Source organism: Vombatus ursinus, unplaced genomic scaffold, assembly GCF_900497805.2.
Source record: "Vombatus ursinus unplaced genomic scaffold, bare-nosed wombat genome assembly UNPS02009918.1, whole genome shotgun sequence".
Taxonomy (NCBI): Eukaryota; Metazoa; Chordata; class Mammalia; order Diprotodontia; family Vombatidae; genus Vombatus; species Vombatus ursinus.
In genome coordinates, this window is record NW_020949696.1 from 6,019,997 (window position 1) to 6,045,012 (window position 25,016).

General features: G+C 46.8%; 1 protein-coding gene across 1 annotated transcript in view; it reads right to left on the minus strand.

Annotated features, from left to right (window-relative positions):
* APC2 (APC2, WNT signaling pathway regulator) overlaps positions 1-23,550 on the minus strand; it is a 47,968-nt gene extending 24,418 nt beyond the window's left edge. The window contains exons 1-5 of the mRNA XM_027853125.1: positions 23,474-23,550; positions 5,694-5,858; positions 4,976-5,066; positions 1,619-1,844; positions 371-479 (exon numbers count right to left, since the gene is read on the minus strand). Of these exons, the coding sequence (XP_027708926.1) occupies positions 371-479; positions 1,619-1,844; positions 4,976-5,066; positions 5,694-5,858; positions 23,474-23,527 (645 nt within the window). The 5' untranslated portion in view covers positions 23,528-23,550. The remainder of the gene's footprint in view (positions 1-370; positions 480-1,618; positions 1,845-4,975; positions 5,067-5,693; positions 5,859-23,473) is intronic.
* Positions 23,551-25,016: the final 1,466 nt, after the last annotated feature.

The following is a 25,016-nucleotide window of genomic DNA, read 5'->3' on the forward strand; positions in this document are numbered from 1 at the left end:
AAATAGACAGCTGATGGACTCAGAGCAGATTGAAGCAGATTTTTTTCTCTTTATTTTTTTACATTGTTACTGTGGGAATTTATTTTGCATGAATGTACATATTTGTAGGGGGTTTTGATTTTCTTGCCTTCTCAATGGGTGAAAGGGGGTGGGGGAAGGGAGATCATTCAAAACTGAAAATAGAATTAAAACTGCCAAAAACCAAATAAAGCTGGAGGGGTGGTGAGGGTGAACCATAGGACTGGAGGGGGATTCCCCTTCCCTCCCAGAGATGACAACTGAACAATCCAGCCACACAAGCCCCCTCCCCAACTCCTCAGATGTAGAACTCAAACCCTCGGAGCCTCCACCTTGCCCCATTCCTCCTCACCGTCTCCGACCGAGGCAGCTCATCTAGGCGCTGGGACAAGCCTTGGAGCTGCCCATAATACCAGAGTTTCTCTTGTTCTTCCTTCTCAATCTCTGCCAGCAGGAAGCACCTGGTGGGAGATGGGGAGGACATAGTTGAGGGGGTGCCACCGGGGTTCCCTCTCACTAATCTCCCAGTAACAACCTTAGCTTTCTTCTCAGTCCCTATTATTGTTTGCAAAGGACTTTCCTTTCAACAAGCTCAGGAGGAAGTGAGTTTTGTCAAATGTCATTAATTTAATTTAGCAGATAGAGAAACTGAGGCCCAAGGATGGGAATTGACTTATTCAAGGTCAGATGGCTAGTAAAGGATTGGAGTCTCTTGACTCCAAGCTTAGGGCTCCTTGTACAATGCCCAAGGTCTGGGATCTTGTCTTGTTTGAATATATTCCTCAACATCAGTTTTGGGGCTCCAACAGGCACACATAAAAATGATGGCTGGTTGAGTTGAATTGACTTGGCGGAAAACTCATGGCAGAAGAGAAATGAGGGGGTCATGCTTGCTTGGAGACAGACCCTAGGTGGTGCAGTGGATAGAGCGCTTGCGCTGGAGTCAGAAAGACCTGAGTCCAAATTCGGCCTCAGACACTTTACAGTTACTAGCTGTGTGACCCTGGGCAAGTCACTTAACCCCACTGCCTAGCCAGAGAGAGAGAGAGAGAGAGAGAGAGAGAGAGACACACACACACACACACACACACACACACACACACACAGAGGGAGAGAGATGAGGCAAAGAGACAAGAAATAGGACACAAGACAAATGAAGTCAGATACTGAGGTAGAAAGATGGGACCAAAAATCAAAGTGAAAAATTGTCACTGTGCTGTTCTCAGTTGATGCAAAGATTCTACAGATTGCAGAGACGTTCCTGACTCATTCCCACCCTCCAAGGCCAGAGGTAGAAGAAGAGATAAAAAGCAGGATGTTGAATCACTTTCTCCCAAAGACCTCCAGCATGTTCCCAGAGCCCTGGACCCTTCCCATGACAACACTCAGAGGGACAGGGATTGTGCTGCCCACTCACATTGTCTGAATGGAGAGACTGGGGCCCAGAGAAGGTATGTGACCTGTCCAATGTCACACAGCAAGGAGGCTGAGAGAGAGGAAGAGATTTGCTCAAGGTAAAACCGCAAGTTAGTGGCAGAACCAGGACTGTTCATACTGGTCAACACTCTTGAAGGGCTTCATCTTCCCCGCTCCCTCTTACCTTTCTTTGTCTAGTTCCTCCAGCAGCCGGACAGTGGCCCTGCTCAATTCTCCTGATTCTTCTCTTTTCTTGGACAGCCCTGGAACAGCCGGTGCAGGGGCAGCACAGTGCAGGGGGCTGCCCTCGGGGCTCCGGCTGCGGCTCCGATTCTGGCTGCCTGGTTCTGCAGCAAGAGCTGGGGGCTGAAACTTGAGGTTGTACAGATTGGTGATATCCATCTGCAGGGCTGGAAGATGAGAGAGAAGCCAGGGCAGAAGGTAAGCAGGGGCTGTGAGTTTCCCTGCACCCAAGGTCCAAGCAATGGCTTCTTACTTGCAACTCCTCTTGGCCCTAGGAAGTAGGGAGAGTAGGGATCATTCTCCCCATTGAATAGATGGAAAAACAGAGGCCCAGAGAGGAAAAAGGACTTGTTCAGGGTCACACAACAAGTGTCATAGGACTGGAAGCTGGAAGAAACTTTATATATCTAGTCAAACTCCTCAATTTGACAGATAAAGAAACTGAGGTCCAAATGACTTAAATGACTACTGAATAGCAGGGCTGGGATTAAAACCAATTTTTTAGAAATGTTTTACATGATTACACATGTATAACCTATATCAGATTGCTTATCGTCTCAGAGATAAGGGAGGGGAGGGATAGAGGGATAGAATTTGGAACTCAAAACTTTTTTTTTAATTCCAATATGTTTTATATGTAATTTACATTATATCCAGAACCCAATTAAATAGCTTCCAAATTACATTCCAAAGGCTGGGGAGAGTTCATTCAAATAATTCTCAGGTCGCACAAGTCAAACCACAAATACTGCTGAATTTATTAATGTTCATGGAGAACCCTGAGTGTATTGGGACAAGCAAGTTGATTGACCACATGTATAAAAACGCAGTATAAGTCCCCATGTCAAATGCTGACCATGTAGATCACTGCTGCTGAGAAATCTGATCTTGCTCTTCTCTGGTTTTCAGCCCCAGAAGCTCTGTCTTGAGTTCACCACGTTTTGGGGGGACTTTAGGTATAGTTAGATCAGGTTAGTAGTACCTGTGCACCACTTCTGCCCCCACCAGCACGGCCCCCATCCCAGCTGCGACCATTTTCAGGTACAAGGGCCACAACACGCACACAGGCATGTCAAGCTGTGGGGCTGGGACCCCTGCAGGCTGGGACAGGCAGAACCTCGAGCCTGGCTGGAGCCCAAGCTGCAGAGCGCAAACCCCAAGGAACCCCTGAGTGCAGCCAGCACAAGCCCGGGCAGGAGGGCCTCAAAACTTTTTTTAAAATGGTAAAAACTGTTCTTACATGTAGTTGGGGGAAAATAAAATATTATTTCAAAAATTTTTAAAAACCCATATATTTCTGTCCAATACTCACAGTAATATGTCTTCAGTCTCTTCCTATCTCCCAGTTGCTTCCCTACTGTCTACATATGTGTCCAGGTTTCCTCATCCTTAAAGAAAAGCCTTCAATGGATCTTACTTTACCCAGGGTCCTATGTATCTCTTACCTTTCATAGCCAAGCTCCTAGGAAAAGCTGTCCGTAGGTTCACTGCTTCTACATCCTCTGAGTTTGTCTACTTCACTCAATTCTTTCTATCTGCAAGTCTCTTATTATTAATGATTTGGAGCAATGTTTTCTATCCTTGCTAATGGTTTGTAATTCTTCTTCTGAGAGCTGTTAGATTCCCAGCACTTAGCATTGTGCCTGGCAATAAGCAAACAGTCAATAAACCCGTTGATTGATTGACCATGCATCTATTAGGGAAATGGCTCTCAGCCTAATATATTTGCTTTTGTTCTCTACATATCTTGAATATTGGATTTTTATCTGAGATACTTGATGCAGGGATTTTTCCCCCCCAGTCAACGACTTCATTTCTCCTACTTGGATTGTTTTTGTTAGTTTAATACCATTCACTTCTCAATACCTTGAAATCTAGTATCCAAAAAGAAAAGAAAAGAAAAGAAATCTAGCATCCAACCTTATCACAGGTACTCTCCAAAGCTACCAGAGCCAGAGTCTTCGAGATGGAATTACCAAATCCCCTGACATTACACCTCGGGGATATGCACTTGGCTGAACTATATAAAGCCACCAATTGAGTTTATCCCACTGTATAAATCTCAGGATCCTTGTACACTTGTGTCTCAGTCTTCCTCCTTGACCCATGTAGCATTTGACATTGCTGACCACCTTCTGAATACTCTCTCCTCTCTGGGTTTTCTTGAAACTTGTCTTTCCTCCTTAGCCTGTCTGACTGCTCCTTCTCAGTCCCCTTTGCTGGATCATTATCCATGCTAACTGTGGGTATACTCCAAGGCTCTCTCCCAAGACCTCTTCTCTTCTCTCTCTATGCTTTCTTTCCCATCAGCTACAATGGGTTTAATTACATCTCTATGCAGATAACTCCCAGATCTTCATTTCCAGCCATAGTGTCTCTCATGAGTTCTGGTCTAGCATCACCAACTGTCTATTGAGCATTTCAAAATGGATGTTCCTCAAACTCAACATGTCTGAAATAGAACTGAACCTAAGCCTCTTATTTCTGGTGAAGACACTACCATCCTTTCCATCATCATCCAGATTCATGAGCATTTATCAGCATGTTCCTCAATTATTAACTTTCCCACATCATTAGTATGGGAACAGTTTCCCATACTGTGTAGCATCTCTGGCATCCATCCCCTTATCTCCACTCCCATAGTCACTGCCCTAATTCAGGCCCTCACCACTTCGCCATCCTCAAAGCTCAGCCCATACGCCAGCTCCTACATAAGACCTTATTTCAACCCCTCCACCCCAGCTACCAGTGCCTCTCCCCTCTGAAAAAAAAATGGGTTGTATTTGGCTTGTGTATATTTTGTGTTTGCCTATATACATGTTTCCCCCAAGTAGAATGTAAGCTTCTTGAGGGCAGGGACTGTTTTTTTTTCATATTTGTGTGTGTAGAATCTAACCCAATGCCTGGCATGCAGTAGGTGCTTAATGAATGCTTGCTGATTGATTGATCACTCTGTCTTTTCCTTGTTTCATTCAAGGTTAGAACCACATTCACAGAATCACAGAATCTAGAACTAGGTCTAAAGACTACATATTTCCAAACTCTCACTGTACAGATGGGGATACTGAGGCCCAGAGAGTGAAATATCTCTGAGTAGGTGAATTAAAAGAGTCAGAGCCTGGGTCTCCTCAGAGCCAATCCAGAGCTCTCCACACTGTACCCATTTCCCAGCCTGGTCCACTGCCTCAGGCCCATGAGTCCTGTTAGCTTGGATGCTCCAAGATGGTAGGAGCTTTGTCGTAGCTTTTCCCCCAGGCATGGAGCCCAGTGCTCCCTTCTCCTCCCCCCACCCCCTTACCTTTCAGCTGCTCCAATAACTCAGTCCGCCCAGATGATACCATCGCTCGGGCTTCTTGCTCCAACTTCCCCTGAAGGTGCTTCAGCACCTCCTAGGAAGGAAAGCAAACCTCAGCTCCGTCAGATTCCACCTTCTGGAATGAGGACTCACTCCTCCACCCCTACCACAGCCCCCGGGAGCAAGGAAGATTGCTACTTGGAATTTTCACTATTTTACAGATGGGGAAACTGGGGCCCAGAGAGAGGAAGGAATGGACTGTTCTTTCCAACACAGCTGCCTGTGAGCGTGGCAGTTGGAATTTGACTGGGGGTGGGGGGTGGGGGTAGCAATGGATTCCATTATACAATCTTCCCCCCTTCATCTCCCCATTGTTCAGCTCCCAGAACTTTCCTCACTCTATCTCAACGCAACTTATACTTCCTTAACACTCCACCTCCAGCTTTCTACCTCAACAGATCCCAGTACCAGATCCACCTCATCTCCTCCCCCAATCCCTAGCCTTGCTACTCTCCTCTTTCCACCACTTAGCTATAATCTCTGTCTCTATAGCCCTTAAGTCCTATGGTCTGCTCCCCTCAACCCTAGCCCATGGGTCCCATATCCTTGTGTCTTTAACTCTTGATGTCCCATGGCCCCCTTTCCGTATCCTGTGTCTGTGACCCCATCTCTCACATCCCAATGTCCCTGTCTCTCTAGGTTCTGTGCCCCCTAGTCATACCTTCATATCAGAGGTCTCATTCTCCAACTTTGACAAATGACTGGAGTTATCCTGGAGTTCTCTCCGCAGGTGCGTGTTCTCCCGGCTCAGGGCCTCCACCTGCCGCACCAGCTGCTCATAGGAAGCCGTTGGGCCTGGCCCGGACATTTTTAATTCCTCCAGTGCCTGGGGCAGGATGAGGGGTGGGGGAGACATGGATTGAAGATAAGTTTGGGAGTGACCAAGGAAACTCAAGAGTCTGACTTTGTAGACACTGTTCATCTATCATAGGGTCAGAGAATCAGAGCTGAATGGGCCATGATCTGGTCCAACTTCATCATTTGATGCCCCCATGTAAGTAAGGAAATAGTAAGAGAAACCTAAGTGCCCTTGATGAGTTCGTGTCACTTGGCCCGCATGAATAACATCCTCAGATGTGACAGCTGCCCCACTGTCAGTGACAGCTGAAAGCTCATGGAGAATGAGAGAGGTCCCTCAGGAAGGGAGTAGAGCAAATTTGGCCCCAGTGTCCAAAGAAGGGAAAAGAACAGCATCAGCAAACTACAGGCCAGTGAGTTTGACTTGGATTCCTGGGAACTCTCTAGGATGGATTGTTAAAGAGATGGTTGGCAAATATCTAAAAAGGGAAACAGTGATTATAAAGAGTCAGCAGAGTGGCCTCAAGAAGGTCCTTCCAGACCAACCTCATTTCCCTTCTTGACAGGAGTATTAAACTAAGAGATGAGGAAAATTCTGGGGTTTTCATTTACCTTAATTTTAGCAAAGCTTCTAAAAAAAGTGTCTTACACTATTCTGTTGGAGGAGATGGAGATATGTGGATTATAGAGTCATAACTGGTTGAATGGCTAGCCTCAAAATCTAGTCATTAATGGTTCAATGTCAACCTGCAGTAGGTTTCCAGTATAATGCCCCAGGGATCTGTGTTTGGTTTATTCTGTTTAACAATTTTATCAGTGATAAAGGTGAAAATGATATGCTTATCCAATTTACAGATGACTTCAAGCTGAGAGGGATAGCTAACACACTGTGACAGAGTCAGAATCCAAAAAGATCTTCACAGGCTCTTACACCAGAGCCTTGGGCTAAATCTAATAAAATGACATTTGATAGTGACAAATGTAAAGTGCTACACTTAGGTCCAAAAAATCAATTTCACAGGTACAGAATGGAGGACAACATTTTTTTTTCTGAAAAAGATCCTGGGGTTCTAATCATTCTAATGGTTCTAATGCTTAATCAATAAGAATCAACAGTATGATGTGGCAGCCAAAAAAAGGCTAACATGATCTTGGGATACATTAAGAAAAGCTTCGGGGGAATAAGGAAGTGTTAATTTCTCTGTATTCTACCTTTGTCAGATTATATCTAGAACACTATCGCATTTTAGTTAGAGCTCTGGGCTTGGAGTCAGGAAGACTTGAGTTCAAATCTGGCCTCAGAAACTTACTAGTTGTGTGACCCTGGGTAAATCACTTAACATGTTTGCCTCAGTTTCCTCAACTGTAAATGGAGATAATAATAGCACTTACCTCACAAGATTGTTGTGAGGATCAAGATAATATTTATAAAAAGCTCTTGATACATAAATCAGTGCTTATTCCCTTCCCTTACCCCCCTCCTATGTACCACAGAGAAAGAAGCACATTGATAATTCAGAATGTCCAGAGGAGGTCAGCCTCTAACTGGAGGACAGTGCTAAAGGGTGTTTATTTAACAGGGTTCAGCAGTCTTCTTCCAATTTCCCACCAGCTACACTGCTTTTGACTTTTTTGGACTTTTTCCATCATGCCTCCTTGACTGCTACCTTCCCCGTGCTCTCCCTTCCTCCCCTTCTCAGCTTCTGTTCATGCGTTGTCTTTTCCTATTAGATCATAAGCTCCTTGAGGGCAGGGACTCTTTGTTTTTATTTGTATTTGTATCTCCAGCACTTAGCACAGTGCCTGGCACTTAGTAGGTGCTTAATAAATATTTATTGAATGATTGTCAGATTGATGAAGGACCTTGAGTCTATGTTGTATGAGGATAAATTGGAAGAACTGGGGGAAACTAGGAAAAACATGAATTAGAGAAAAGAAGACTCAGGAAGAAGAGATGTCTGTCTTCAAGTAATCTGACTTCAGAACTCACCACCCAACAGAATCCAATCCCTCCAAAGTTACCAATGGTCTCTTGATTTCCAAATCCAATGGCCTTTTCTCAATCCTCATTCTTCTTGACTTTTTTGCAGCACGGGACGCTGTTAAGCACCCTCTTCTCCTGGATACTATCTCCTCTCTGAGTTTCTATGACACTGACCTCTCCTGGCTGGCTAAGAAAGAGAATGGTGCAGTGGAAATAACTGCCTGTTGGTTCTGGAGTCAAAGGACCTGGATTCAAATCACACCTTTTACACCATCTGTGTTACTTGGGGGCATATCATTTAACCTCCCTGGGCCTCAGTTTCTTCATCTGTAAAATGAGGGAATTATATTAAGTGGATCCCCCTATCTATCTGATAGCTTCTTTCCATTGTCTTTGCTGGCTCATCACCCTGCCTCCTGACTGTGGATATAGTCCAAGGCTCTGTCCTGGGACCTCTTTTCTCTCTACACTTTCCTAGTAACCTTATCAGCTCCTATGGGCTTAGTTATCATCTCTATGCAGATAACTCACAGACCTATGTATCCATCCCTCATTTCTCTACTGAACTCTATTCCTACATCACCTGTTGGCAGAGATATGCTAGAGCCAGCTGGTACCAGCTCATGAGAGCCGATTGTTAAGATTTCAGTATGAACATGTACACCTAGAAACCAGCCAACACTACCAATCAGGACTTGATTTATAATTTTATTTCTAGACTCAAGGACAGGAAAAATATTAATGATGCAGATTAAACTCAAAAGAGTATTGGACATAATCCCCCCTCCCCCACCTTGAGAACTGGTAGTTAAACATTTACCAGAGTATTGCTGTCTATTGGACATTTCCAACTGGATGTCCCATGGGCATCTCAAACTCAGTCTGTCTAAAACAAGAACCTATTCTTTCTCCCTCAAATCCACTTTTCTTCTGAACTTCCCTATTTCTTTTTTTTTGCACTTAATAGTATTTTTTCCCTATTACATGTAAAGATAGTTTTCAACATTCATTTTTATAAAATTTTAATTTCAAATTTTTCTCCCTTACTCCCTTCCCTCCCCCCTCCCCAAGAGAGTAAGCAATCCGATATAGGTTACACATGTACAATCATGTTAAACATTTCCACATTAGTCATGTTGTGAAAGAACTTCCCTGTTTCTATCCAGGACACCAGCATTGTTCCAGTCAGCCCAGTTCACAACCTCAGAGCCATCCTTAACTCTCCCCACCTTCCAGTACCAACTGGTTGCCAAGTTTTGTCCATTTTACTTTTATGGTGGGGCATCTAGGTGACATAATGGATAGAGCACTGGGCTTAGAGTCAGGAAGACTTATCTTCATGAGCTCAAATCTGGCCTGACACTTACTAGCTGTATTACCCTGGACAAGTCACTTAATCCTGTGTTTGCCTCAGTTTCCTCAACTGTAAAATGAGCTAGAGATGGAAATGGCAAACCACTCCAGTATCTCTGCCAAGAAAACCCCAAATGGGATCATGAAGAGTTGGATACAACTGAAAACAACTCAATTACAGGCAGGTAGGTGGTACAGTGGATAGAGCACCAACCCTGGAGTCAGAAGGACCTGAGTTCAAATTTGGCCTTAGACACTTACTAGCTCTGTGACCTTGGACAAATTACTTAACCATGTTTGCCTCAGTTTCCTTATCTGTAAAATCATCTGGAGAAGGAAATGGCAAACCACTCCAGTATCCTTGCTAAGAAAACTTCAAATGGGGTCATGAAGCATCGGACATGACTGAAAAACACTCCACTCACACGGCCATCACCCTCTCCTCCTGTATACTGTCTCCTCTCTGAGTTTTTATGACACTGGTCTTTCTTGGTTGTCCTGGGAGAGACAGTATGGTACAGCAGAAAGAGCATTGGTTCTGGAGTCAAAGGTCCTGGGTTCAAATCTCCCTTTTGATACAATCTGCATGACGTAGGGCACATCACTTAACCTCCCTGGGTCCTCATTACCTCTTGTCTGGACTGCCGCAGTCGCCTCCTAATTGTCCTCCCTTTCTCCAGTCTCTTCCCCTTTTCAATCCATCCTTCATTCCGCTGCCAAGTGATATTCCCAAAGCATAGATCTGACTACCTTACTCCCATACTGAATAGACTCCAGTGACTCCCTATTACATCTTGGACTAAAAACAAACTCCTGTATCTGATATTTAAAGCCCTCCTGGCTCCAGTCTGGCTCCAACCAACCTTTGCAGGCTTATCTTCACTCACTCATCATGTTTTCTATGGTCTAGCTGTGTTGATATTCTTATGGTTCCTTATTTATGACATTGCATGTCCCACCTCTGGACCTTTGGTCAGGCTGTCTGCCATGCCAGCCTGCGACACACTGCCTCCTCGCCCCTTCCTCTTACCATCCCTAGCTTCCATCAGTTCCACCCTCCTACATGGGGCTTCTCCTGATGCCCTAGCTTCTCTGGCCTCCTCCCTTCCCCAAATGACCTTTTTTTTTTTTTTGTAAAATACATAATTTATATATATATATATATATATATAATATTATCTCTACTGATAGAATATAATCTCCTTGAGGGAAGAACTTGTTTTGTTTTTATCTGTGTCACCAGTGCCTGGAACAGTGCTTAGCATACAGTAGTCATTCAGTAAAAGCTTGGTGGTTGATTTCTTGGCGGGTTGAAGCATTCAAGGGTCTGTTATGTGGAAGGGGAATTAGATTTGTTCCATTTGGCCTTAGAGAGCAGAATTAGGGACAATGGATGGAAGCTGAAGAAAAGGCTTGATACACAGATAACACTTCCTCATGATTTGAGCTATCTCCTATGTTGGATGACAGCTTGCTGGGTGTATTTTAGTGGGGATGCCTTGTAGATATGGGTTGAAATCGATGGCCCCTGAGGGTCCTCCCAATGCTAAAATTCTTTGCTGCTTTGGTGATAGCTACTGGCCTGGGAGAGGATCTGGGAGAGTAGGGAAGGCACAGGATTTGGGATGAGGAACTGACAGCCTCCAGGGGCTCCCACTGGAGCAGCAGCTTGGCCTGGGGTGACAAGAAAGGAGAGAGAGTCAGAGACAGACAGTTTGGCAGCCAGAGATGGGCAACCTGACAGATATATGGACCAATAATCTGACAGGTAGACAGACCCATGGCGCTGGTGGACAGATGGTCCGAGATCCCTGTGGGGAGGTGTGGGGTTGGCCCTCAAGCCCAGAATTTTCTGTCTTGGTCATCCTGGCCCAACTCCAGGGTAGCCTTGCCCACACCTGCCCCCCACCTCTTCTGATCCCTTTGTTTCATTCAGGTTCCTCAGTTCTTTATTGCCCTTCCCCCCCTTTGTTTTTAGTCATGGTTTCCTTTCCTCCATTCTCCTGGACGATCACCACTCAGTCCTCCTCTCTTCTGACCCTGGTCTCCCACTCACTGCTTCTTTTCTTTCCCATCTCTGTCTTTTTTCCTTTCTCCGTCTCTGTCTCTATCTCTTTGTCTCTCCCCTTTCCTTTCTCGGTGTCCGTCTCAGTCTGTCTCCCTCTCTTTGTGTGTCTCTTTTCTCCATTTGTGTCTCTGTATTCCTCTCCATCACTGTTTCTCTCACTTCCTCCCTGTCCGGCTCTGGCTGTCTCTGTCTCCTCCTGCCTCTGCCTCTCAGCCTTCTCCTCTTCCCTGTCCTCTAAGCTCCACTGCTCCTTCTCCCCTCCTCCTTCCTCCCCCTGTGGCTCTGACTATGTCTCCATCTCCCTCTTTGTTCCCTGTTCATACTTTCTCTCCCTGTCTTTGTTTTCAGCTCCAAGCGACACTGAGAACTCTCTCTCCAAGTCTCCACCAGCAGCCCTGCCCCAGCTGGTTAAGCTCAATCTCTGACAGTTCACATGAACCTTCCCTAGCATGGGACCTCAGCCATGGCTCCTCTGAGTCCCCAGGGCCCATGGCTTACCCTGTCCCCCCATGCCCCACCCCCATGAATCCATCAGCCAGTCAGTCACCAGACACTCAGTGCTGCCTCCTCAAGTTGGACTAGGATAAGAAGCAGCTCAGTGGAGGGCAAAGTGGCCCGGATTTGGAGTCTCAGAATCACACAGTACCTCAGCGGCCATCTCATCCAAGCCATACCTGCACAAGAAGTCTGCCTGTACATATCAGACAAGGAGGGGGAGCTCAGCACCTCCAGAGGCTGCCACTCTGGGTTAGCTCTAATTGTCAGGGTTCAAGTCTTGGCCCTGACACTTCCTAGCTGCATGACTTTGGGCAAATCACTACCCCCTCATTGGGCCTCAGTTTCCCTGTAAGTAAAAAAAGGACAATCATACTTGTGCTATCTGCCTCACAGAGTGTTGTTCAGAAAGGTATTTGTAAATTCAAGGTGCTTAGGAAGCTCTTACTATTTTTATTAATTGGTAACAAATAGTTTCCATTCCTTTGACACTTAAAGGCTTCCAAAGTTTTTTTCTCATACTCACACTGTGAGGTAGTCAGTCAGTTAATGAGCACTTATTAAGCACCTACTGTATTCCAGGCACTGTGCCAAGCTCTGGGGTCACAAAGAAAGGCGGAAAGCATGGCACCTGTCCTCAAAGAGTTGACATTGTAATGGAGGGGATAGGGGAACAGGACGTGCAAATAACCAGCTATATACAAGATAGAGACGGGATAAATGGAAGGTGATTTCCAAGTGGAGATACAACTGATGGGGTCCCAAAACCTTCCTACTGAAGCTGGGATATGAGGGGTGTCTGCAGGGAAGCCAGGGGGCAGAGGTGAGGAGGGAGGGCACGCCAGGTGGGTGCAAAGGCAGGGATGCAAGTATTAGGAGCTACATTTTAGAGAAGAGAAAACTGAGGCCCAAAGGAAAGGAAATGACTTGGCCAAGGTCATATATCTAATAACTATCAGAGCTGGGATTCAAACTCAGACCTTCTGCCTCCCAGCTCAGTGCCCTTTCCACTATTTGTTAGGGCAAAACTTTTCCTTACCCTCATACAGCTCCTAGTTTAGGAGAGGGAACAAGGTAAAACTAGGATATACACCTGTGTAATATCGAGTAGGACACGGTCTGAGAGGAGAGACAGGCAGAGACAGCAGTAAAGAGATGGAGAGAGAGAGGGGAAAAAAAGAGGGAGAGAGAGAAAGAATGGAGGGAGAGACAGAAAGAGAGCGAGAGAGTGAGCGAGAGACAGACAGACAGACAGATAAAGTGAGAGAGACAGAGAGATAGAGAGGAAAAGAGAGGAGGACTGGGAGGGAGGGAAGGAGGAGAAACAGAGACAGCAGAACAGAGACAGAGGAGGGGGAAGATGGAGAGGTGGAAGAGCAAGAGAGAAAGAAGGGAGGGAGAGACAGAAAGAGTCACAGCAAGCAAGCAGGAGACAGACAGACAGACAGAGACAGCAGAACAGAGACGGAGAGAGAGGGGAAAAAAGAGGAGGACTGGGAGGGAAGGAAGGAGGAGAGACAGAAAGGAGAGACAGAGAGGGGAGACAGAAAGAGGGAGAGGAGAAGGAGGGGGGGCAAGGAGAGAAAAGATGAGGGAGAGAGCGGCTGGGAGGAAGCAGGGAGACTTTTTGGAAAAGATGGCCCCTAAACCTAGCCTTGAACTTCCAGGAGGATGTTAGGGGCAAGAAGGTATTGCAATAGATGGAGTGCTGGGCTTGGAGTCAGGATGACTTGAGTTTTACAAATTATGTGGCCCAGGGCAAGCTGTTTAATCTCTGCCTGCCTCAGTTTTCTCAACTGTAAAATGGGACAATAATAGAACCTATCTCTAGGGTTGATGTGAGGACCAAATGAGATAATATTTGTAAAGCCCTTAGCACAGTGCCTGGCACATAGTAGGCACTATATAAATGCTAGCTATTATTAAGGAGGAGTTGTCCAGGTGGAGGTATGCACGAAGTCAAGAATGGGTCGGGTGGGCTGGCTTCTCTTCATTGGGAGAGCAGGATAAATTCACCTCAGCTCGTTTATCATGGAGGGGGCACTGAGGCAGCTCCTGGCAGGATAGGCTGTGCAGTCAGTCGTGCTCCCTCACCTGGACTTCACCTTGATCAGATCATTAGAGTTCATTTTAGGGCCTGCATCGCGTCTCTTGAGGTCAGAGGTTCAACCTCAGGCCAGTGAACAGAGCACAGCTTACTGGCCCACATGGGACAGAGGCTTCTATAGGCCAGATTCAAGAACTTTTTTTTTATTACAAGGGGCTTCTTTTTCCTTCACTAGATCCTTAAGACTTTCCAGATGGGCCCATTCTAGCCCCTGGACCTCTCTGGGCACAACCTTGCAGCTAAAGACCCAGAAGTGACTAGCAGGCTCCGTCCTAGTCCATCCCCTACCCTCAGTAAGAACCACTTCCATTGCCAGGGGCCCACCTAGCTTCATTGACTGTCCATCCTGGGGCCATAGATAAGGAAATCCTCCCCATGCCCTTGACTTGGGAGCCCTCTGGACCTCATCCTGCCCTGACCCAGGTGTTGGAGAGGGGAAGGAAATCCTGTCCAGTCCCGATCTAGGAACCCTCATCCTTCCTGCTCCCCAAACCTTCCACCCACTCCTCCTCTTCACACCTAACTTTGGGACTGTCACCAGAACCAAGAAGATCTCAGCCAATCAACAAGCGTTATGTAAGCACCTAATATGTGTCAGACCTTAGGTTAGGTTAGGGCGAGAGGTCTCCCACTGAATTGGTCACTCCCTCGACAGGCCCCACGCCCATTTCCCTCACCTCCGGTTTGGATGTGGTGACACAGAGATCCCTACCACACACAGACACACACACACACACACACACACACACACACACACACACACAGATAGAGGAGAAGGAAGGCGACAGAATCTTTATACACAAATCTGAGCTCAGCAGGTGACAGGACAGCAAGATGGGTTGGGGTTGGGCTGGGCCAGGTGGGACCCAAGAAAGTGCTGATGATATCCTTTAAGTAAGGAGAGAGAGAGAAGTCCTTTACCCATGGTTCTGTGAAGGCACAAATTCCCATCTCCTTGTGCCTCAGTTTCTCCATAAGCACAAAGGATAAAAAAAAAGGGCTTTCAGGTTCTGAAAGCTGGTACTAGAGAAAGAGATAAAGTGTGTGTGTCTGTGTCCATCCAAGTGTATATGACCTCTGTGTTTGCATCCAGGTATATATGGGTTTCCTCTGTGTCCAGGTGTACATAAACTGTGTGTATATCCATCCAGATACGCATGGATTGTGTATGTGACAAAGGCATGACAGAGAGAGAGAGACAGTGACAAAGACAGGGACAGTGACAAAGGCAGAAACAGAGACAGACAGAGATAGTGACAGAGACAGTAGCAAGACACAGACAAATGAAGGGTCTCCGCTTACTTCACTTGCTGGGTCGCCTGTGGCTGCCTCGATCTCCCTGAGCTCATCCCCGGGATGGCGAAGAAGGGGCAGAGCCAGGCCCAGGGCCAGCTGCCAATGAGTGGCCAAAAATCCCACGTCCTGGGCCCCGAGCTCCAAGTCCTGAAACCAGTCAACAGAACTCAGAGCTGGGTGGTGTGTTCCCTGGGGCCAGTGGTTCTGCTGCAGGCTCAGCCTGGAAACAAAGCCTTGCTCAGGGCCTGGGCTTGGGGCCGATCAGTCTGTCAGCCTCATCCCCAGCACTGGATGGAATCTCAGCAGAGGGGGGGGAGGAGGAGGAGGGATGCGGGAATGCTGGCTGCTGGCAGCCAATGGCAGGCCCGAGAAGACTGTCTGGAACCATGGCAACAGCCAATGGCAGCTCTGGGGAGGGGGGACCTACCCCACCGTTCTCACCATCATCAGGAGAAGCCACTGCTGCCTCTGTTCTGGGTACTATGGCCCCACTGCTGTGAATCTGATGATGGTACTAGCCCTGAAACCTGAATGGGGGCCAGGGGGAGGAGGGACAGGGACAGTGGTGAAATAGTAATTTGCAGATAAAGAATCCCCTTGTAAGATTGTCGGGGTTGGGGACCAGGACACAGTCCCTTAGTTTCAGGCAAAATGGATTCACAGAATGACAATCTTAGCATCACTAGATCTTAGAGTCAGAGATTCACAGAATCAAAAATCTTAAAATCACAGAATCATAAAATAAAAATCTTAGATTCTCAGCTTGGAGGCAGAGAATCTTAGAGGCATAGGATCATAGAATCATAGATTTGAAGATCAGACTCTTAGAATCATAGAATCCAAATTTAACATTCACAGAACCTTAAAATCATCAAATTTTAGGTTTTTAGAATGAAATAGTCATAAAAGGGTAGAGTTATAGGAGCTTAGAGTCATAACATCTTAGACTCACAGAATCTTAGAAAAAGAAAGTCTTACAATTTTAAGATTTTATGAGTAAGCCCAACCTTCCCTCCACTGAAGGTTTTCTAAGATTGGATAGGGAAGACTTAGAATTTAGGATTATACCCACAAGTTATCTGAATCTGGGTTCTGAACATGTTGGATTATGATAGAATTTGTAAAAGACAACAAGTGAAAAGATCAATGGTGTCTCATGGGTGGGGGAAGCTGGGGTTCCCTATTCTCAAAGACCCTTCCTGACCCACCCCCCAGCACAACAGGGAGTCCACAGTCATTCCTCTGCTTTGAACCCCAGGGAGGTTTCAGGAGTGGGATGAGCAAGGTTCTTAAGTAGACAGACTGGAGAGTCCCTAGGTTGGGAGCTAAGAACCTCTGGTTTCTGTGTTCAGGCTCCAGTCATCAGCCAGTGCCATAGAGGAGAAAAATTATAGAATATCTGAGCCAGCAAGGGCCTTAGAAATAATCTAGTGCAGACCCCTCCTTTTACAGATAAGGAAACTGAGTCCCAGAGAGGGGAAATGTCTCATTAAGGGCTACACACAGTCAGTCAGTGGCAGAGACAGGACTTGAATCCAGGCCTCTTGATTCTCAAGTCAAGGCACTTTTACCAGTTTCCCCTTAAAATGCACAGATGTGTCCCCTGCTCTCCTTAGTTGACTCTGGGGCAGAGGTATATGTGTTTGGAAAGTAGTGTTATGCTGAACTGTACATAAGAAGAGTATTCCCAAATTCTCTCTCAAGGTCTTGCTCTGTCTGCCCTAAGTTCTTCCTGACTTCTTCTGTCCCTTTGTCTCTGATTGCCTCTCTGGATCATCAGGCAACAGCTCTGCCTTCCTTTTGGCAAACCAGAACAGCCCTCAGCTTCTTGAAGACCACATTTCTCTAAGCACATGCACGTGTAGGTACAAAACAGTACACATATATATACAATGCATATGTCTATACACACATGTGTGCATACAGCTCAAAACCACACATACACATCAGACTGAGTTCACAAGATGGAAGCCAAATTCCTGTCTCAGTCAGAACATCTCTGGGGTCTAGGTATGTTGCTAATCAATGACACCCAGACATAAAGCAGCCCCATCAACTCAGCATATAAAATCAGCTAATGGAAAATGGACCTCAAGGATTGATCTCCAAGACCAGAGTCAAAGATTGAAGTCAAAGGTCAAATTGAAAGATTGACCTTAAAAAGTCAATTTCAAAGATTAGAATTTATGGACCCTAATGATCAGAATCCTATTATTGGGGTCATCAGAGCTAGAGAGGACTTTAGATATTATCAAATCCATCCTCTCTTCATTTTGTATATGGGGAAACTGAGGCCCCAGAGTGGGAGAAAGGACTTGTCCAAGGTCACACAGTTAGTGCCAGAATTGGAACTCACACTTAGCTCTCCTGACTCCAAGTTTCAGGCTCATTCCAACATCCCACACTACCTCCCCTCAAGGGCAGACCTCAAAGATCCCAGTTAGTTCTTGTTGATTCCTCCTGAAGTCTTTGTCTCTAACTGAATCAAAAAGGCTTTAAAACCATCCCCTTCCTGGGAGCTCAGCCTCAGCTCCCAACCCATTCTGATGAGCAAAGTGACAGGTTGATGGAAATAAACATTTCCTGACAGACGTCACCTCCTAGCACATCTATCATGTCTAGGGCTCAGATATGGGCCACCTGGGGCTGGTTGAGGGATTAATGAATCTGAAACCAGTCACCCTCTCACTCCAGCCTGTGGGAGGGATGACACATTGACCAGACCCTCCCAAAGGGGCCCTTGATGCCTCAATATGATTTCCTCCCTGCTGTTCTTTCTCCCAGATTTCCCTATGGGCAGACTGGGCAGTCTGAGGAAGCACTGGACTGAGTTTTATCCCCAGCTCTGCCATCAGTTCATGGAACGATTTTGTACAAGTCTTATCTTCTCTCTTAGCCTTGATTTCCCCATCTATAAAATAAGGTATTCATTCATTTATTCAATAAGCTCTGACTACATCTGTTCTACATATGCCCCTTCCAGTTCCGAGATTTTTCTGTTATAATACGAACTCATATTTCTGCAGTGATTTTCAATTTGCTAAATGTTTTCCCCATAACAATCCTTGAAGTAGATAGGATAAGTATTATTGTTCCCATTTTGCACATAAAGAAAAAAGCCCAGAGAAGGGCTATGGTCACACAGTAGGTGGAGAAATAGGATTTAAACCTAGATTTTCTGACTCCAAGTTCTTTCCTCTCTATGCTCTTTCCATAGAATGTTCTGTGTCTTAAGGGTTCTTCCAGCATTGACATTCTCTGCTTTATATCCTAAGGACTCTTCCATCTCTGACATTTTATGTTCTAAGGTTACCCCCCACTTGTGATACTTTATAATCTATATTCTAATGGCCCTTTATAACTCTGGTAGTCTATGTTATATTTTCTAAGGTCCTCCAGAGATCTGTCCTAAGGTACAGTCCATCACTGACATTCTATAATCTATAGCCTATGATTGCAGGATTCCAGCTGACTACTAAGAGATCAGCACCGTGGACAGAGCCCCAGCAGTTCACCAGTGCCTGCATTGCATTGTGTAGGTACATTTTTAAGAGTGGTGGGAATGGTGGCCATTTCTATTTCTTGTGGTTATTTCTCTCAAGCTGCACTCCTGGACCCTGGTCCTTGAAAGAACATCTAGTTCAGCCCCCTGCCTTTGTGGCAGGATCATGCTCAAAGCATCCCAGAGATATGGGAATCAGATCTGCCTTTCCTTCAATTGGAGTAGGGCCAGAGTGGGGTTGGAGTGAGCTGGTGTCTCTGCATGATTGTCTTCATTGGATGTTCCCTGGCTCAAGTGACTTCTTCTAGAAAACCCTCCTTAAACTACCCCAGCCCCATCCTGGTCAATCTTTGAAATAAGGTGTGTCTCATTATTGTATGTATGGGAAAGCCGCTGGGGTTTAGTGGAACCACCAGCAGATTTGTAGCCAAAAGACTAAGGCTTCCAATTGGGCTTTGCTACATGGGTGACCTTGGACAAGTCACTTCATTACTCTCTGCTTCAATTTCCTCTTCTGAAAAATAGGGATGACAATTTTTTTTTTGGTTGTGAGGATCAACAAATATTTAATAAATGCCCACTTGATGTAAAATATAGCTGTAGGAGCGAAAAAGTGTGAAAGGACTTGCAAACCATCAAACACTATAGAAATATCAGTTATTTCCATGCTCTGATGGATTTGTGATCTCATCCATGTGGGTTCTCCCTCCAATGATGCAAATAACAACCCCCCCCCACTCCTTCTTGTCAGATTCAATGTCAGTTCTCTTTTGTTTGTTTGTCTCCTGGCTCTGTTATGCATGTGGGGGCTTTTCTCTGTATCCAGACTATGAGTCTGTATTAGAGATAGACTGAGAGCTGGGATGGTCCTCAGAGGCCCTTGCGTCCAGCCTCCTCATCTTACAGGTGAGGAGACTGGGGACTAAAGAAGTTAGCTGACTTGCCCAAGGTCCCACACAGAAGTGGGATCCCTGACCCCAGAACTCCAGAACCAGTGTTCTTTCCTCTTTATCACAAATAAAGTAAGTTGTTTCCTGAGAAACAATTCAATTCAAGAAGCATTCCATAAGTGCAGCCAGGTGGTACAATGGGTAGTGCACTGGGCCTGGTGTCAGGAAGATCTGAGTTCAAATTGCACCTGTCAGTTACTACCTGTATCACCCAAGGCAAATCAATTCATTTCTCTGGGCTCCAGCCTCCTCACCTGTGAAGAGGTGGGACTCAAGGGTCTCTAAGGACATTTACTAGCTTTGTTATCCTGGGCAAGCCACTTAACCTCTGCCTCAGTTTCTTCAGCTGTAAAATTGAGAAAGTAACAGCACTTACCTTTCAGAGTTGTTGCGAAGATCAAATGGGATAATATTTGTAAAACACTTAGCACAGTGCCTGGCACATAGTAGGCACTATATAAATGCTTCCCCTTCTCTCTCCTTCTTCTTCCCATGTGCCAGGCACTGTGTGAGGTGCTGGTGGTCCAATGACTATATATGTGTGTTTGTATGTATGAGTATACACACATTTGTGTCTATAATACACACATTTATATATATTTGTGTTTATACACACACACACACACACACACACACACACACACACACACACATATATATATATATATATATACACATATACATACATACACACACACTCCAGCCCTACTTGAGAAGTTTACATTCTCTTTGGGGGAGCAATGACCATGTATACATGCTCAGAGTGGATGAATGAGCCCAGGGCTAAACACAATCGGTGGCATGGGGAGGTTGGTGTATCTTCCAGACAGACTGGTTGACTGGAAAAGTGTTGGATTTGTATAATCCAGAAAATCTGGGTTCAAATTCTGGCTCCATCGCATACTACCTGTCATGTAGAACAATCACTTAATCTCTGTGGGTCTCAGTTTCCCTGCTTATAAAATTGGGGAGTTGGACTCAATAACATTTAAGATTCCTTCTAGTTAAAAATCTATGAAGCCATGGCTTGATCTTCAAATTGGTTCTAAAACTATTTATTAGATTCCTACTATATGCAAGGCACTGTGCAGTGGGGTGGAGATACCTTTGCCTTCAAGGAGCATACATTCTACTGGACATTTGTTTTCATTTACTCTCAGAAGACTAAGGAGAAATTACTGGGGATTCAGAGGCCCAAGGCGGTAGGGTATTAGTCAATGAATCTAGTCCATCTCTTGTCTCAAAGCCCAACTTGGCCTGAGGTCATAGGCTGAGGGGACTCTGAGAGCTGCCCCCAAACAAAGCTGAAGAGGAAAATTCTTCCTGGCTTTCCATCTGTGGCTGCTTCACCTCAGGATGGACTTAAGGTTGACTCTAAGACTACTAGAGGCCATGGTTCTTCTGCCTAAAATTTGAGGAAAAAATAGTGGACTTGCCTGGAGAGAGGACATAGAACATTAGTCTTGGGAAGGCTCTTAGAACACAGAATATCAGAGCTAGGAGGTCCCTTAGAACACAGGATGTTATAGCTGGGAGGGCCCTTAGAACACAGATGTCAGGGCTGGGAGAGCCCTTAGAACCCAGGATATGTCAGGGTTGAGCAGTGTCTTAGAGAGAGATCATCTGGTCTGATGCCATCATTTTCCAGAGAAGAAAACTGAGGTCTCTGCCCTAATAAATTTCCCATCACAACCTAGTAGGGAAGATAAGCCACATAGTATCATAAGGGCCACAAGGAAATCCTTAGGGAAAGAGTCCAAGCCTGAGAGTCAAGCAACCCGGGTTCATTTCCTTGCTCTGCCACTTAGTATCTATGTGGACTTGGGCAAGTTATGTAGGCTAAGCTTTCCTCTCTGTAAAATGGGTATGATAACAATTGCACAATGTACTTCCCAGAGGAAGGTGATAATCTAACGAGATAATGTATTAAAGGCACTTTGTGATCCTGAAAGGCCGCCTGGAAGCCGGAGAGGCAAAAGTGAAGTACTGGGAGGGGTCGGAGGAGGGAGAGCTATGCATCAGTTCCTGGACTGAGAGTCAGGATATACCCAGATGCCAGTCCTCTCTCTGCTTCCTCACTGTGTGACTTAGAAAGTTATTCCCCTCTCTGGGCCTCAGTTTCCCCATCTGTAGAATAAGGAGTTTGGACTAGATGGTCTCTCAGCACTTCCCCCACCTCACACCCCAACCTTTCTCACTGTGTAACTATGGAGAGAAATGTGAATAGTCAAGGTGTCTTTTTTCTGTCCTACTCCAAGATGAGCTGTCACCCATTGCCCACCCTCCCTCTTAGGGAGGGACCTGATGGGGAGGAGAAGGCATAGAGGTCCTGGGCTGTCTGCTCCCCTGGAACCCAGAATTTCATCCTACAAGCCCAGCCTCCAGCCACCCCACTTCCCTAGGAGGCCGCAGCACCAGGGACCAATCCATAAAGAGAAGTAGTAGGCTGCTCCCAGAGACTCTTCCGGTGGTTTCTTCCCAGACTGGGCTGTGTGATTCTGAGGGAATGCCCTGGCTTCTCTGTGCTGGAGGTACTGAGGGCAGCCAGACCTCAGGAAGTATTGTAAGGGATGTGAGGAGGTAGGGAAAAGAAGCCAGATTGCCAAGCAAGATTCAGGAGTATAGGAGGATGTTTTGGAGAAAGAGATGCTCTGTAGTCTGACCTGGGTTTTGGGGAAGGAGACGCTTTGCCGGGGGGGCGGAGTAGGGGGGGCATGTTTCCATCCTTAACATGCCCCCATCAGCCCCTAGCGCGTCTCCTTCCCACAAGGCAAGGCCTTGGACTTAGAATCCAAAGAGAGAGGAAGCAGCTCCCTGGCAACGGTCACCATGGGGACAGGGCCTTCCTTGCCAATTGACTGGGGAAGTGCCAGGGCCAGGGATGGAGGAGAAGGGAGGGGTGGGGTAGAGGAGGAATGGAGAACCAGGCCTCCTGGGGACAGACTCTCCCACGGCTGGTGCCAGGCTGTGGTGCCAGCCTTTGGTGCCAGCCTCTGGCCTGGGGGGCCCAGATGTCCATTCCAGCTCTGCTCTAGCACCAAGGCCTGGTGAAGCCTCATCTCTGCAGCAGCCTTGTTTTCCTCCCCACCCCCTAAACCTCTCGAGGTGGTAGGGGCTAGAAGCATCAAAAATGGCCAGATAATTCTTTGAAAAAGAATCCATACACTGAGCTCCAACCTCCAATCCAGGCCTGAAAAATGTCCCCCTCTTTTCCCCTAAAACCCTCCCTCTACCTTCCCTTGCACTGTTCCCCTTAAAATCCTCCCCCAAGCCCAATTCCCTGAAACCCTCCCCTATTCTCCCCCAAACCGCTCCCCTAAAGCCCCTCAAACTATGCCCCCACGTTCCAACCCTGAAACCTCGACAAGTCCCCTCACATTCTTCCTCCACCCAACCCACAAACTAAGCCTTTCCTTCCCCACCAGATCTCGGGGCACAGGGGCACCGCCCTCTCTCTGTGGGACTCACTGCAGCGCCCCCTTCCAGGAAGGTTCTCCCCCCAAATCTACACACCCTGTCAGGTCTGAAGGACACCAGCTACCTCCATCAGAGGCACCCCTAGACCCCATTCCTGTTCTCCCAGCCCATCCCGCTCCCCACCCCTCCTCTCCCTATCTCCCTCCCCCATCACATCCCCTTGGCCCTTCATTTCCATACTCTTCCTCCCTCCCCATCCTCTAATCCTTATGCCCCCATCCTCTTGGCATCCAAACCTCTCTCCCCTCTTTTTATCCCTAACCCTCCCTCTTGGCCCAGGCCTTGCCCTCCCCGCTAAACCTCCTCCGTTTTCAATCCTGCAGGGCAGGACAGGAAAAATCCAGCCCTCCCCCCTCACCCCCCAAAGTGATCTCCCACTCCCACCCCACCCCAAGCCTTGGCAGCTCCTACCTCGTCCCCAAAGAAGGTGGAATGGAGAAAAGACAGAAACCACAGCAGCCCCATGGAGACTGCATCCTCCGGCGCCCGCCGTGCCTGCCCTCCCGGCTGCCCAGGCGCTCCGCCTCCCCCGCCGCAGCCTCCTCCAGTGCAGCCGTGCCTACGCAGGGGCGCCAGAGGGCAGGAGAGGGAGGGAGCGGCCGAGCCCCAGGGTGGGCAGGGCAGGGCCAAGCCCAGAAGAAACCCCCTCTCCACCCCACCAAGGCATCAGCCTGAACCTGAGCACGGGGCTGCTCCTCTCCTCTAGCTCCCCCTTCTCTCAATCATTCTCCCCTAATCTGTCCTCAGCCTGTCTCCCCCCACTGTTCACCTGTCTGTGCTTCGTCTTGCCATCCCTTTCCTCTGGCCATTTGTCTGTCCACCCCTAGGTGTCCTGCCCTGCTCCTCTGTCTTGTCTGTCTGTCCTCCTTTTCGTTTGTCTGTTCATTCTTCATCTTCCTATCCCTCCCTCTCCATCTGTCTGTTTTTCCATCCTGCTCCTTAGTCCATCTGTCCTCTGCCTGACTGCCCCTCTCCTATATCCTTTTCCCATTCATCTCCCTGGTCCATCCGGAAGCCTTCTGTCCATCTATTCATCTGTTTCCCCATCCCCAGTGGTCAATCTGTCCCCCCTTTCCCCCCTCTATTAATTTCTGCTGTCTCCCCCATAGCAGGACTGAACAAACAGCAGTCACTCAGTCCAGGCTCATTGACTACAAAATCATAAACTAAGAGGAAGAAGGGCCAGGCCATTAATACCATGACTACAAGGATCCACTTGGGCCTAGTTGCGACCTGCTCTGTCTGCTTGTATTCTCCCTTTCCTCTGAGTTTGGGGAAACTGAGACACTTGGAAGAAGGTGATAGGTCCAGGCTATGAGGAACTCAATAGGAAGAGAAAGAATCCTCTCCCCACCTAACCCCTGCATGTAAACCCCCAAAATCTCCTGGCCCTATACCCTCCCCAGTCTAGACAACCCCAGAGTCTCAGAAGTGGAAGGGGTCTCAGAGGTCATCTCTCCCAATTTGTCCTGGATGAGAAATCCCCCAGCTTGCATTTGAATACCTCCAAGGAATAGGAATTCACTACCTTCTGAGGCCATTCCAGTGTGGGATGGCATTTTTGTTAGAAAGTTCTTAACATTGAGTCAGAATCGAACTTGTCCTATTCTCTGGGGCCGAGCAGAGTACCTGTAATGTCCCTTACAAATACCTGAATGCTGGCATCATGTCATCTCCTCAGTCCCACCCCAAGGCTTCTCATCTCCAGGCCACCTCAGCCCCCTACTCGCTCACTCTCTCAGTCCCCAAGCATTTATTAAACCACTATAATATGCTAAGCACTGTTTAGGGTGCTAGTGATACAGACATACATGAAAGAGTCCCTGCCCTCAAGGAGTTCCTATTCCATCAAAGGACAACATGTTCTTATGATTATACACATAATAATAATAATAATAGCTTATATAGGGTTTTAAAGTTTGCAAACACATAGGAAGTAATGTATATGGAAGGA